The 15,121-nt window shown below is 38.3% G+C and overlaps 1 protein-coding gene across 1 annotated transcript in view; it reads left to right on the top strand.

The window, feature by feature from the left end:
- drosha (drosha ribonuclease III) overlaps positions 1-15,121 on the top strand; it is a 370,040-nt gene that overhangs the window by 11,947 nt on the left and 342,972 nt on the right. Inside the window, exons 8-12 of the mRNA XM_061921522.1 lie at positions 1,088-1,174; positions 1,248-1,334; positions 2,546-2,617; positions 2,932-3,013; positions 3,102-3,179. Coding sequence (XP_061777506.1) covers positions 1,088-1,174; positions 1,248-1,334; positions 2,546-2,617; positions 2,932-3,013; positions 3,102-3,179 — 406 coding nt within the window. The remainder of the gene's footprint in view (positions 1-1,087; positions 1,175-1,247; positions 1,335-2,545; positions 2,618-2,931; positions 3,014-3,101; positions 3,180-15,121) is intronic.

Below are 15,121 nucleotides of genomic sequence, written 5' to 3' on the forward strand. Positions count from 1 at the left end.
CTAGAACGTCAACGGGCTCATAGTGATGTACCGGTAACTAGAACGTTGACTGGGAGGTGTTTATTATAATTTGGGGAGAGTACGCTGTCTTATGCTCACCTGCTAAACACATGTATGCTTGACGCTGAAGCATTTGACTACATGCGCTCTGAATACGCACTGCTGATTGGCTGTTATCGCTTTGTATGTAACCAATCAGATGGTTGTGTGGGTGGGACAATGCTGAGTGCTGACAGAGGCAGAAGAAGCAAAGCAGCTTGTTAAGACTTTAGCTTTGAAACTCGTTCGGTACACCGCTGTACAGAAACGGTTCAAAACAAATACACGTACCGTTACACCCCTATAAAATAGTGTTTATTTCTTACATTTTATGGTAAATTTAAAAACATCACCACTGCTTTATGTTTTATTTTTTACGGAAAAAGCTGGCAGCTTAGTTGCCAGAATTTTACTATTAAATTGACATTGGTTTTTACAACATTATATTGTGAATGGAAAAACTGGTACGAGTTCTTTTTTTAATTCTGGTAACTTAGCTGCCAGTTTTTCCACCGTAAAAACAAATGTATCAGTTTTCCTTTTACAGTATCACATCGTTAAAAACAAGATTTTACTGTAAAAATATGGCAGCTCAGTCAACAAAATTATAACGTAAAATGTTTTCATTTTTTTTTATTCACAGTAATATGCTGAAAAGGACACCGCAAAATGTATTGTCATTATTTATTTTTATTGATGGGTAGTTTGCTGTAAAATCATAAGTTTAGCAGATATTTAAGTATTTATTTTTATTTAGACAAAAAGTGTTTGGAATTTATAATATACAGTAATATTTGTTGGAGCATTGGATACTAATACAATTTAAAAGGTATGCAATTTCAAGCATTACATATATTATTTCTGTCCAAAAAATTAATTACATTTAGTGAGAAAATAAGTACTTTATTGACATATCATTTCCAGATAAAATGATGTCGCGGCCAGATCTGGCCCCCGGGCCTTGAGTTTGACACTAGTGTTATACGACCTGTAACTCCCAAAATGGTAGCAATCTTACTCTGGTTATCTCTCTTGTGTTTTCTTCCAGCCTGCCAAACTGTGTCGAGGCATGAACAACAACATCGGCAAGCTGTTCCACTACAGGATCACCGTGTCTCCCCCCACCAACTTCCTGGTGCGACCATTTCTAAACGAGATTATTCCAAGTCACGGACTGTAACAGTAATGAATTATAACGTTTGTTCCAGACGGACCGGCCCACCGTGATCGAGTACGACGACCACGAGTATCTCTTTGAAGGTTTCTCTCTCTTCTCCCATGTGCCACTCACCAACGTAAGCACACATGTATATAATCATTTCTATATTTGCTTTGACGCTGGACAGGCTTCAAAATTATTAAATAGATAGATAGATAGTACTTTATTGATTCCTGTAGGAGAGTTCCTTCAGGAAAATTTAAATTCCAGCAGCAGTGTACAGAGGTGAGATCGAATTTAAAAAGTAAATAATGGGGGGTAAACAAAATACAACAATATTACAATTAGAATACAAATAAAAAGCAACAATGACAATAAAAATATAACAGTAAAATAAGAATATAACAAGAGAAACTAGGCAGTAGTGACCATGTTATGAAAAGGTATTGCACTGTTATCGTTTTGCATCCTCTGTCATCCTGAGTGCATTGCTTTGCTACGACCAGAAGTGGCGCTCTTGATTTCGTTTATAGAAAAAAAAACCCCACTATAGCTAACCTTAAAAATAGAATCCAGTTGTTGTTTTTTTTTACTGCAGTAATTATATCTTAATTGATCGCTACATGGCTCGACCTCAGAGATGAATATTGGCATCATAATTCATTGAAGTGTCCTCTTTATAGTCGCGCACTGTTGCGTTTGTTGTGACTGTGGTGAAGTTAATTACCTGTCAATCAAAATGTCCCCTCAACACATTTGTTGTGTAAAAGTCTTCTCAAAAAAAAGTTTCCCTTTAACTTCAGCTGATGTGCTTAGCTCTAAAGACTTGTGAAGTCCGTCTCTATGTAGGACATGTCACTTTTGCACGTTTTACCGCCAATCTGAATATGAAACCTCTCTGTCAATATGTCTCAAAGGAGGATTAGCCGTGATTTGAGCTGCATCGTTTAAAGCATTCCGCCTTAAAAGCCAGGGTAAACACTTGGTGGGATTAGAAGGTTTTGGAGCTGGCCGCGATATTCGCCCGCCGCTAGTTAGCCGCTTGAATGTGCTCTCGCAGGTTAATCTCCTCAAAGTGCTCCCGCTCGGACAAGAAAGAAGAGTGTAACAGGGGAGATTAAAGGCAGGGCGGGGGCGGGCTTATCTGTTTAGTGATATGTGAGTTGCTTAAATGTCGAGGAAGCTTCCTGGCCGTACTCGAGGCTCCTGCCCCTCACGGCGTCGCTTCGCCAAAGACTAGCTTTTAATGACTTCCCTCGCAAAGCCGTCACCTCGGCCGAACGCGGCGCTAATGAGTCAGCGCGTCCTTTCTTCACGGCCTCCCCTCTCCTCCTTTCATCATGGCAGATTCCATTGTGCCGGGTGATCCGCTTCAACATAGATTACACCATCCACTTCATAGAGGAGATGACGCCCGAGGTCAGTGGAAGCTGTTTTATCTACACTCTCTTCTCTCACCCCTTTTTTTTTTTGTTTTTATCTCAAGTGTCTGAGCCGCTGAGCCACGCGTCGTCATTCCCCCCCTTCCCCCCTCCTCACACCTCAGTGCCTCCTGAGCCGAGGTGCTAATCCTTTTAGAGGAGGGAAGAGGGATGATGGCGTCGATAACGTGGCTTATACGATAAAGTTGGGAAAGTCGGATTCACTTACATAAAGGCTGTCTTCATTGTCTGCCACAAAATGAACGCTCACGCTCGCTCCTACGCTTCCCCTCATCCCCCCCCCCTCTTTAGAACTACTGCGTCCAGGGCCTGGAGCTGTTCGCCTCATACCTCTTCCGGGACATTCTGGAACTGTACGACTGGAACCTGACGGGTAACTCTGATTTAGGCAACCTTGCAACAATGTGTGTTTTCGTATTATTCCTTTTAACTCCTGTTCTATGCTCTTAATGTTATCGCAGATCCAAATGTGGACAATGACCCCAGTGAATCATGCCAGCGGTTCCACTTCATGCCTCGGTTTGTTCGCTTCCTACCAGGTGAGTGAAGAAAGTGACTTCTGCTTTGTTCTATGCTTCCCTCTAGTGGTCAGTTTTCACTTTTTTTTTAACTTTCTCAATGACCGTTAAACCGTTTCAAATCACACATTTCCACATTTAGAGTGAAGGAGTGTCCAAACATTTTCCTCTGAGGGCCACATTTGGGCCCCTCAGTGGGTGCCATAGGAGTGGCACTTTGATACATATATTTTTCAAAACCAATACAATATGTAAATTTTGTTAACGTTATTTAACCTGAGAACCCAAAAGGTATTAACAGTGCAATAACAATGCAATACAATTTTATAAAATGGTCACTCCTGCATAGTTTCTCTTTTTTTTTTTTTACCGTTATATTTTTATTCTTAGTTGTATTTTCTACTTCATTTCCATTTGTACCCCCATTATTTACTTTTTACTTTTTTAATTCGATCTCAATTCTGTACATTGCTGCAAGAATTTTACATTTCCCGAGGGAACTCTCCGGAAGGAATCAATAAAGTACTATCCATCCAACTATCTATCTACCTCAGGGGTCGGCAACCTAAAATGTTGAAGAGCCATATCGCACCAAAAATACAAAAGCAAATATGTCTGGAGCCGCAAAAAAGTAAAAGCCATATTACATACAGATAGTGTGTCATGAGATATACATTTAATTATGAGGACTTAAAGGAAACTAAATGAGCTCAAATATAGCTACAAATGAGGCATAATGATGCAATATGTACATACAGCTAGCCTAAATAGCATGTTAACATCGATTAGCTTGCAGTCATCCAGTGACCAAATATGCCTGTTTAGCACTCCACACAAGTCAATAACATCAACAAAACTCACCTTTGTGCATACATGCACAACGTTAAAAGTTTGGTGGACAAAATGAGACGGAAAAAGAAGTGGCATTAAACACGTCTTAGAAAGTCTGAGAAAGTTGTACTTGTAAACAAAGTACAGTGAGTTCAAGGACTGCCAAAATTAGTAGGACAAAACGGCGCTTGCCAAATACTCGAATCAGTGAAGCATGTTTAATAAAAACTGTGTGCTTTATAACAATAAGGAAGGTTTGTGTCATGTTTGTCCTCCGACAGAAACTATATTAAAACAAAAAATATATTTTTTCCCCTCATCTTTTTCCATTTTTCATACATTTTTGAAAAAGCTCCAGAGAGCCACTAGGGAGGCGCTAAAGAGCCGCATGCGGCTCTAGAGCCGCGTGTTGCCGACCCCCGATCCATCTATTTATCTATCTATCCATCTATCTATCTTACACTTAACTGTCAAATCAACTTCAGAACTCCCTGTTGATATACAGTTTTTTTTCTTTTTTATGTTTCATGCCCTTTTGTGTAAAGCAAACCCTATTTTTTATGACAATACCACAATACATGCAGTATTTCCCCCAATAAAATGTTCAATAAGGAATATTTTATGTTAAGTAATTGGAGCCTTAATGTGGTCAATAATTCATTACAATTTTGATTTTGATTCCTTATTGTTTTTTGAGCAGTGACCGTTTTAAAAACGTCCCACTAAAAAGGACCCCACTCAAAGTGTTGAAAATAATTTATACATTATTATAATTATTATTTTCAATTCTTAAATCTGTAGATCAACTTCAGATCTTTCAATCACAATTTTTTAGTATTTTGTTTGTTTTGATGCCCGAAAGGGACAAGCGGTAGAAATGGATGGCTGGATGGATGGGTGTCACCTAAGTCACACATTAGAGTAATTAAAACATGACACACTAGAAAAGCGCATACCTCCGCAACGCCTAATCTCCCCAGAGTCAATAATCCTGGATCCAGTCGGTGATCTGGATCAGCCCCAAAATGTTCCTTATCCCATTTCTGACATTTCCTAAAAGTTTAATCTAAATCTGTTCATTACGTTTTGAGTTATTTATAGAAAAATGAAAAAAAACTCTTGTCAGTCATCCACACCCTTTGTCTCCCTGGGTGGAGGCGAGACTGCTAGCGTACACACTCAGAAATGGAGGCTTGCAGCATAAACGTTAGCTAACACAGTAGAAATGATCCGGATCAACCCCAAAATGTAATCACTTTTTTTATCCCATATAAAACATTTAATGAAAGTTGGATGAAGATCTGCTTGTAACCTTTTAAGTTATCTATTGCGGAATGGAGTGAACACTCTCCTCAGTCATTCACTATCTTTGTCTCTGTGGTGCTGCTAGCATACACACACACTGAAACGTAAACATAAGGTAATGTAGTAGAAAGGGGCCGGACATCTAATAAGTCGGTATCTTATTCTATTTCAGATATTTCCTGAAAGTTTCATTGAAATCTAATTTTTTTTTTTAATTTTTGTTAATCCACTAACAGACAAACTAACGGCAACCCTTATTAAAAAATGTGCCATCGTCTGGGTGAGGGCTTGTCGGGGTTTGTCCTTAGGGGCGTGCACTCGTGGCTCCGTGGTGGGCAGTCCTGCGGCGGCCGACTTGTGTGGGGCGGCATGGGGCGGGCCCCACCGTGCTCTCCGGGGAGGGTTGGGCTCGTGGGGGCCCGGTTGCTGGTGGGGCGGTGCCGGTTTTCCCGTCCGGCTGCGGGAAGTCTCTGGGTCCCTCGGGGCGGGCCGTGCCGCCTTTTTGCTCGTGTGGGGTGTGGTCTCTCGGTGGCTTGGGAACCGACTGTCCCCTGCTTCTCCCGTAACTTGTCCTCTGCCGGGTGCGTCTGTCTATGGCCTGCTGCTGGCCTTTCTGGGCGGCTTGATAGTCCCGGCTCTGGGGTTCCTGTCGCTTGGCTGCGTGGGGTGCCGCACTTGCTGTTTTGGGTTGGGCTCTCTGGGTGGCTGGGGGCCTACTTTGGCTCCTGCACAAACTGGGAGACAAATATATTGTACATAGAAATGCACATACCTACTCACATACACACAATTACCGTATTTTTCTTACTATAAGTCGCAGTTTTTTTCCATAGTTTGGCTGGGGGTGCGACTTATACTCAGGAGCGACTTATGTGTGAAATTATTAACACATTACCGTAAAATATCAAATAATGTTATTTAGCTCATTCACGTGAGAGACTACAGGGTTTCCCACACATTCATTTATTTGTGGCGGCCCGCCACAAAAGAATTACGGCCGCCACAAATTAAATTAAATTAAATTTTTTATATTTTTTAAATTTGTTTTTCGGCTTTTGACTCGCTCGACCGCTCATAAAAGCAATGGGACTCTGTCTGTGAATGGAGCTTGTACTTAAATATTATATAAATATGTAAATATTATATAAATATGTATATAAAAATGTACATAAAGCGTTGTATTTATATTCCAACTCCTCGTTCTTTGTGGTCATCGCCGCCGCCGCCCAACCACACCACCACAAATAGATGCCTGACCTGTGGGGAACACTGGACTAGACGTATAAGATTTCATGGGATTTAGCGATTAGGAGTGACAGATTGTTTGGTAAACCAATAGCATGTTCTATATGTTATAGTTATTTGAATGACTCTTACCATAATATGTTTTGTTAACATACCAGACACCTTCTCAGTTATTCTTTATTCATTTTCAATTGCCTTTTAAATGTCTATTCTTGGTGTTGGGTTTTAACAAATAAATTTCCCCCCCAAAATGCGACTTATATATGTTTGACTTATATATGTTTATATATGTGTGACTTATATATGTTTTTTCCCTTCTTTATTATGCATTTTCGGCAGGTGCGACTTATACTACGAAAAATACAGTACATGAAAGCTTTGTGGCTAATTCAATAAAATTAAAAACCATATTGCAATGAATGTCCTGCATGTAGAAATACCAACAGCCCTTTATTGACTGTTATGCACGTGCACACTCATTAAGCAGAAATTGTACCGGCTTTGGCTGCTCAAGGTAACCTGGGCTCTGCCATTCAATTGCTAGTGATCATTAGCAACATTAGCGGTTCGAACGTGCGAGGACGCCTATGTCGCCGCTCGACACTCTTACCATAATATGTTACGTTAACATACCAGGCACCTTCTCAATTGGTTATTTATGCGTCATATAAGGTACATTTATTTGGCCTGTTGTTCACTATTCTTTATTTTAAATTGCCTTTCAAATGTCTATTCTTGGTGTTGAGTTTTATCAAATAAATTTCCCCCAAAAATGCGACTTATACTCCAGTGCGACTTATATATAGTTTTTACTTCTTTATTATGCATTTTTGGCAGGTGCGATTTATACTCTGAAAAATATGGTATATATACATATGTACACACACATATATTCATTCATTAATACATACACATGCGCACATATTAGTACTTACCAACATAGGTACCTACGCTAAGGCTGGGCGATGTGGACAAAAAAGTATATCTCGGTATATTTTTACTTAATCTCTATATTCAATATATATCTCAATATATTTTCCTGTGAAAGTATACATAGAAAGTTATTAATTTTGGAGCGAGATTCACTGAAATTGAAGTGAATGACAGCTGTACTGTAAACAGTCAGTGGCACTTTTACTCACCCAGTTAGTCAAGATGGGTATTAACAGCACATAAACTGTTTAAGTAGCACAGAATTACATAACATAAATAAAATAAAATAAATATTATTTAGACGTAAAATAAATAACATAGCAAATAATACAAAATGTATCAAACTCAGATAAAAAATACATTTGCTGGCACTTTATAATTCCCAGTCGACGATGTAATGGACTGCCAGACATATACTGTTCTGGTCAGCGCCAAGTAAGTGACTTGACTTAATTGTGCGCCTCTGATCTTCCTCACTTTGGCATACATTTTTGGCAGCATTTCTCGTGCGAAACATGCCCAGCTTGGCAACTCGAGAACAGTTTTGATTTGGGCTTACACGGTAAACAACTCAAATTAAAAAATGATTTTTCCAGACGCATACAATTTGTCCAAATGTGGCCAAGTATACGCATCGTCTGTTTCCTGGACGTCGTTTACATCGCTTAAAGAAGAGAATCCCTCTGCCATCTTCCACTAGTTTTTTAATATATAAATCGCCCGCTTGATTATTCCCTTTTCTCATCTACGACTCTCCCGTCGTCATTAGGGATGTCTGTTTTGATTTCTCTTCCTGGTTCCATGACCCACCCTATAAAGCCTCTGATTGGCCTGTACCTAATGTTTTGCCCTAATCTCAACCAATCATGACTCATCATAGTAAACAACCAATTATGGATGTTCTTATACGTGCAAGCACGTCTTAGAGGGAGGAAGGGGAAGGGTTTAGTAGCCCATGGAGTGTCAAGAGGGAGTGGGAAGCAGGGGAGAACAAGGGACGCAACAAATAAGTGGTGTTTGGTCATTTCAACGTGAAATAAAATATATCGATATTACGACATTTTCTTAATTCATATCTTGTTTAAAAATATATCAATCCATCTTACAAACTTGATATATCGCACAGCCCTAACTTGCGCTCCCACAAATACAGTACATACCTACACATCCACACGTTCATTCACTGTACAAACATACATATACACATACTGTACATATACAAGTACCTATGCATACATACACTCATGCATATAATCAGGTTTCATCAAACATACATTAAACTGGGTAACACACGGCCCACTGACAAAGCTCGACCTATTCTTACTATAACAATCTACAAGGTTAATACAGTTCGCTTCCCTTTCTTCCTCTCCATTTATCTGCTTTATTTTGTAATTGAAGTTATCATTAAAATATGTATTGTTACATTTGAAACAATTGCATTGTTGATAATAATTATAGGTAATTATTGTTGTTATTCATTATCAATAGTGCTATTTATATTGGTATTTGTAATGCTCCATTTGTAGTACAATAATGTCCATTGTCATTTCTGTGTTATCAATATTTATTTCAGTAACTGCTTCTTCGCTGTCACTTTTTGTATCATACTTGTACATATCGTATTTGCTAATGTTGTTTTGTTGTTGTTGTCTTTCTGTCTTATCCCACTCCTGTCCCCGCAATTTCCCCCTTTGTCTTTGTTTTTTTCTTTTTCTGTCCCCTCCTACTTTGGTCCGGATGCACCAAATAATAATATAAATCCATTTAATAAAGTCAAATCCAAATAAGGCAACAAAGGAAGTATCCCGCACTTCTCTTTTCTAAAGTTAATCTGTACAGCAAATATGATCATCTACATCAACTGTATGATTTGCCTGAGAAGCTGGACAGGACACAAAAAAAGTAAAAAATGTAAAAAACTCTAAAGTACAGAGATTTTACTACCTGATTCTGTCTTGTTTTTTCAATAGTCTAATCCTTTTTTTGAGTTTATCTATCTTGTTTATTAGTGCATCATATGGTCTTTCCTCTGAAGGAAACTAGCACTGTGATAAATCGGGCATTTTTCCCTTAATTTATTGTGCATTCATTATTATGCACTGTTGACTCAAAATAAATTCCCCACAAATAATTTACTAAAACAAAGTAAAACTCATGTAAATAAATGGACAAGTTGTAAAAAAAATCGAAATATTAGTACCGTATTTTTGGGACAATAAGTCGCAGTTTTTTTCATAGTTTGGCCAGGGGTGCGACTTATACTCAGGAGCGACTTATGTGTGAGATTATTAACACATTACCGTAAAATATCAAATATGATTCAGCTCATTCACGTAAGAGACTAGACGTTAAAGATTTCATGGGATTTAGCGATTAGGAGTGACAGATTGTTTAGTAAACGTTAGGGCTGTGAATCTTTGGGTGTCCCACGATTCGAATCAATATCGATTCTTGGGGTCACGATTCGATAATATCACGATTTTTTTCGATTCAATTCAATTCTCGATTCAAAAACGATTTTTTTCCCCATTTAAAAGGATTCTGTATTCATTCAAAACATAGAATTTCAGCAGGATCTACCCCAGTCTGCTGACATGCAAGCATAGTAGTAGATTTTTTGTAAAAAGCTTTTATAATTGTAAAGGACAATGTTTTATCAACTGATTGCAATAATGTAAATGTGTTTTAACTATTAAACGAACCAAAAATATGACTTATTTTATATTTGTGAAAATATTGGACACAGTGTGTTGTCAAGCTTATGAGATGCGATGCAATTGTAAGCCACTGTGACACTTTATTTTTTATTTTTATAAATGTCTAATGATAATGTCAATGAGGGATTTTTAATCACTGCTATGCTGAAATTATAACTAATATTGATACTGTTGTTGATGATATTAATTTTTGTTTCAATACTTTTGGTTTGTTCTGTGTCGTGTTTGTGTCTCCTTTCAATTGCTCTGTTTATTGCAGTTCTGAGTGTTGCTGGGTCAGGTTTGGTTTTGGAATTGGATTGCGTTGTTATGGTATTGCTGTGTAGTGGTTTGTTGGATTGATTAAAAAAATTAATTAAAAAAAATTATTTTTTTAAAATTAGAATCGATTTTGAATCGCGAAACATAAATGATCTGATTCGTATTCAAATCGATTTTTCTCCACACCCCTAGTAAACGTATAGCATGTTCTATATGTTATAGTTATTTGAATGACTCTTTCCATAATATGTTACATTAACATACCAGGCACCTTCTCAGTTGGTTATTTATGCCTCATATAACGTACACTTATTCAGCCTGTTGTTCACTATTCTTTATTTATTTTAAATTCCCTTTCAAATGTCTATTCTTGGTGTTGGGTTTAATCAAATAAATTTCCCCCAAAAATGCGACTTATATGTTTTTTTCCTTCTTTATTATGCATTTTCGGCCGGAGCGACTTATACTCCAAAAAATACGGTGGATGATAGACAGACCAACAACTCAAATAACCACACAGTTTGCACACACAACGACATATAAGATACATTAACACCATGCAATAACTGTATACAAAAACTACATTAAGTTTGACCCCTGCCATGGCGATAAAATCGCCATCGCTCGCCCTTAATGCTGAGTGCAGTGATGATCCAAGCAACCTTCACTACATTACGGATGGTGAAGGGACACACTTGAGTGGAAGGAGATTCATACCACATTTTTTTTATATTGTGTAAAAGTCCATTCATATTAGCAATTCAACTTGAAATGTGAAACAAATATGTAATAACAGATATTAAAAAGCATTAAATGTCATTAAATGGAATTTTGAAAAATTAAGGGCTTAAATGGCATTTAAAAGCATTATATTTTCGATATCCAGAGGCATTAGAAAAAATTGTAGGCCGAGGCCAATAGTCAAAAGATCAATTCATGGAACAAAAAATGAAATTAATAACTGCCGTCATCGATAAATTGTTACGTCTGTTTTTCTTCTTTTTTTTTCTTTTTTCTTCTTCTGACTTTCAAACTGGATACAATAGGTCTCACTCTGTACATCTCTCTCGGTACTTAGGTTTGTTTTTTCAACAGTAGAATTAAATGAACAGATTTATTCTCTTCTCAGTCATTCACAATCTTCGTTTCGTCAGGCGCAGGCCAGAGCTGGCAAATACTTTGACTCTGGGGGCCACATTTAGAGGAAAAAATGTGTCCGGGGGGCCAAGGTGTTTGTGTGTATAAATTATATGTACACCTTTTAGCTGTAAAAATCTGCAGTACAGTATGTGTGTTTGGGTCCTTTATTTCAGAAACCCTAATACCAAACGTCACAATGTCCGATAGAATTCTAAAAATGTTATGACAGACCACCTCAAAAAAACGGGATAAGATTTTACAGTTTTTTACTGAATGGGACACCAAAAATGTACACTAAAATAAAGAGAGTGGGATTTACAATATTAACTATGAACAATAAAACACTGAATATTAACAACATTTTAAGTCGCTCTTCTTTTACTTCTTAAACCAGCTCCTCGATAGTAGTGTATCTTTTACAATCAAGTAAAACACAACAAAAATGCGAAGTGTAATGAACACCTACAATATGATATATTATCATGTTAAAATCTGCTTCCGCATCTGTTTCTGACACACGCGTTTTGGGCTGGCTGCTCTGAAAAAAACCCTGCCCACTCTGGTTTGTTTCTCGTCCGAGCTGCTGTGACGTAGATTACCGTAATAACGCGTATAACACCCAAAAGCGCAGTTTCGACCATTGAAATACTTTTTTTATAGTTCAACACTTAGGGTAATTTTAAAAACAGCACTGCACATCATAATGGCGGCAACAGTTTTGATGTTTAAGGTCTAAAAAAATGATTTAGAACGTCCGGTGGGCCGAATTGAAAATCTTGAAGGGCCGTATTTTGCCTAGGTCTGGTGCATGTAGTACTCACTTGCAATTCTCTTCCACACGCTTTCCTGTGTTAGCGACACTAACTTTAATGTTGGAGCTGGAAATAATCATTTTTAGGGATGTCCGATAATATCGGACTGGCGATATTATCGGCCGATAAATGCTTTAAAATTTATTATTGGAAATTATTGGTATTGGTTTTAATAATCTGTTTCAAAAAGTTACGTTTATGACTTTTTAAAACGCCGCTGTGAACACGGATGGAGGGAGAGGTACAGAGCAGCGATAAACCTTAAAGGCACTTCCGTTGCGCTCCGGCCCAATCTCAAAATATCTTTGACTTTTTCACATTCACAAATGAATGCAAGGCATACTTGTTCAACAGCCATACAGGTCACACCGAGAGTGGCCATATAAACAACTTTAACACTGTTACAAATGTGCGCCACACTGTGAACCCACACCAAACAAGAATGACAAACCCATTTTGGGAGAACATCCACACCGTAACACAACATAAACACAAAAAAAAAATACTCAGAAACCCTTGCAGCACTAACTCTTCCGGGACGCTACAATATACACCCCCCGCTACATCTTACCCCCCCCACCTCAACCCCACCCACCTCAACCTCCTCATAGTCTCTCTCAGGGAGAGCATGTCCCAAATTCCAAGCTGCTGTTTTGAGGCATGTTAAACAAAATAATGCACTTTCTGACTTCAATAATAAATATAGCAGTGCCATGTTGGCATTTATTTCCATAATTTGAGTTGATTTATTTTGGAAAACCTTGTTACATTGTTTAATGCATCCAGCGGGGCATCACAACAAAATTAGGCATAATAATGTGTTAATTCCATGACCGTACGTATATATCGGTATCGGTAATTAAGAGTTGGACAATATCGGAATATCGGTAAAAAAGCCATTATCGGACATCGCTAATCATTTTAATACAACGGTCACTTGTAATGATGTTCGCAAAGATGTCACAAGATGTAATCGCTGACTAATCAAAAATATGTACACAAAAATTATTTTTCGCTATAATTTTCAAACAGTAATTTGGAAATTGAAAGAAAAATACCATAAGAAAAGAACACACAAAATACACATGGAAAAAAATAGAACAAATAAGCAAAAGCATAATGTATTTTTTTCTTTTCTGGTATAGATATGGTCTTTTATAATGTATTTTAGGATGTCGGGAGTTTTCAAAGAAGCGTTCTGCATGCAGCGTGTTCAAAAAGAAACCTCCAAACTTTCTGTGTGGAGTTTGGATGTTATCCCCATGACTGCGTGGGTTCCCTCCAGGTACTCCGGCTTCCTCCCACTGGGTGTGAGTTTTCCTTGCCCTTATGTGGGCCTACCGAGGATGTCGTAGTGGTTTGTGTTGTGGTTTGTGCAGCCCTTTGAGACCCTCGTGATTTAGGGCTATATAAGTAAACATTGATTGATTGATTGAAATGTGGTGAAATCACACATGCTATTAGCTAATTACAAGTGGGTCATTAAATACAGGCAGAAGTTAAGTTTCTTTGCTGTGACCAACTAAGCAACTTCTGCTGCATAAAATCAATAAAAATTGGAAAAAAAAACCCATTTACATTGAACAGTCTTGTGAGCCAATTCTAATTTCCTAGAGCAAAGTTTCTCAAACCAGGGCAGCACGGAGCAACAGGGGTTAGTGCATGTGCCTTACATACGAAGGCCGGAGTTCAATCCTGGGCTCGGGATCTTTCTGTGTGGAGTTTGCATGTTATCCCCATTACTGCGTGGGTTCCCTCCGGGTACTCCGGCTTCCTCCCACCTCCAAAAACATGCACCACCTGGGGATAGGTTGATTGGCAACACTAAATTGGCCTTAGTGTGTGAATGTGAGTGTTGTCTGTCTGTCTGCGTTGGCCCTGCGATGAGGTGGAGACTTGTCCAGGGTGTACGCCGCCTTCCGCCCGAATGAAGCTGAGATAGGTTTCAGCGACCCCGAGAGGGACAAGCAGTAGAAAATGGATGGTTTCTCAAACCTTTATTTATTTATTTTTTTTTACCAAGCACCACCTCAGAAAACAATTGTCTTTCCAAGTACCACCATCATGACCAGCAATAAAATACAGCAGCATAGTAGGCTGCTTAATGTAAATTGTTTAACTATTTAAGATTATCAATGTCAAATGCTTAAAAATGTGCCTATAAGGATCATCAAAAGCTTGTGACTACCATATTACCTTGAATTACCGCCATGGTACTAATTAATTTAAAACCTCTTCTCACTCCTGCGCTTACCAAAGGCATGCGGTAAAAGTAAGCATGCGCTAATTATTTTAAAACCTCTTCTCACTCCGTCTTTTACCAAAGGTATGCAGTAAAAGTTTGAGTGAGATGTAAGCTTGGACCTTAAATCCTACTGAATAGCTCTTAATCTTCTTCCCCTTTATTTCAAATTACCGGTATTGAAATCAACCTCCTCCATTTTGAACATGACGACAGGGGAAGGGTCACTCGTGACGTCACGAGTTTGACCAGACGGTAATACTAAGCATGCGCTAATTATTTTGGGAAGCGAGTTTGACCCGGCAGTAATTCAAGGCAGGCGCATACTATATACCCTGCGGCAATTCAAGGAAATACAGTATATGTAATAACTATTTGCAGTAGGACATGGGCATTAAATATACTTTAAGTGGCATTGAAAAGCAATACATTTAGACTTGTGATACTTAAATGTATTATATTCAAAGTGAAATA

This window comes from Nerophis ophidion, linkage group LG15 (genome assembly GCF_033978795.1).
Source record: "Nerophis ophidion isolate RoL-2023_Sa linkage group LG15, RoL_Noph_v1.0, whole genome shotgun sequence".
In the NCBI taxonomy this organism is placed as follows: Eukaryota; Metazoa; Chordata; class Actinopteri; order Syngnathiformes; family Syngnathidae; genus Nerophis; species Nerophis ophidion.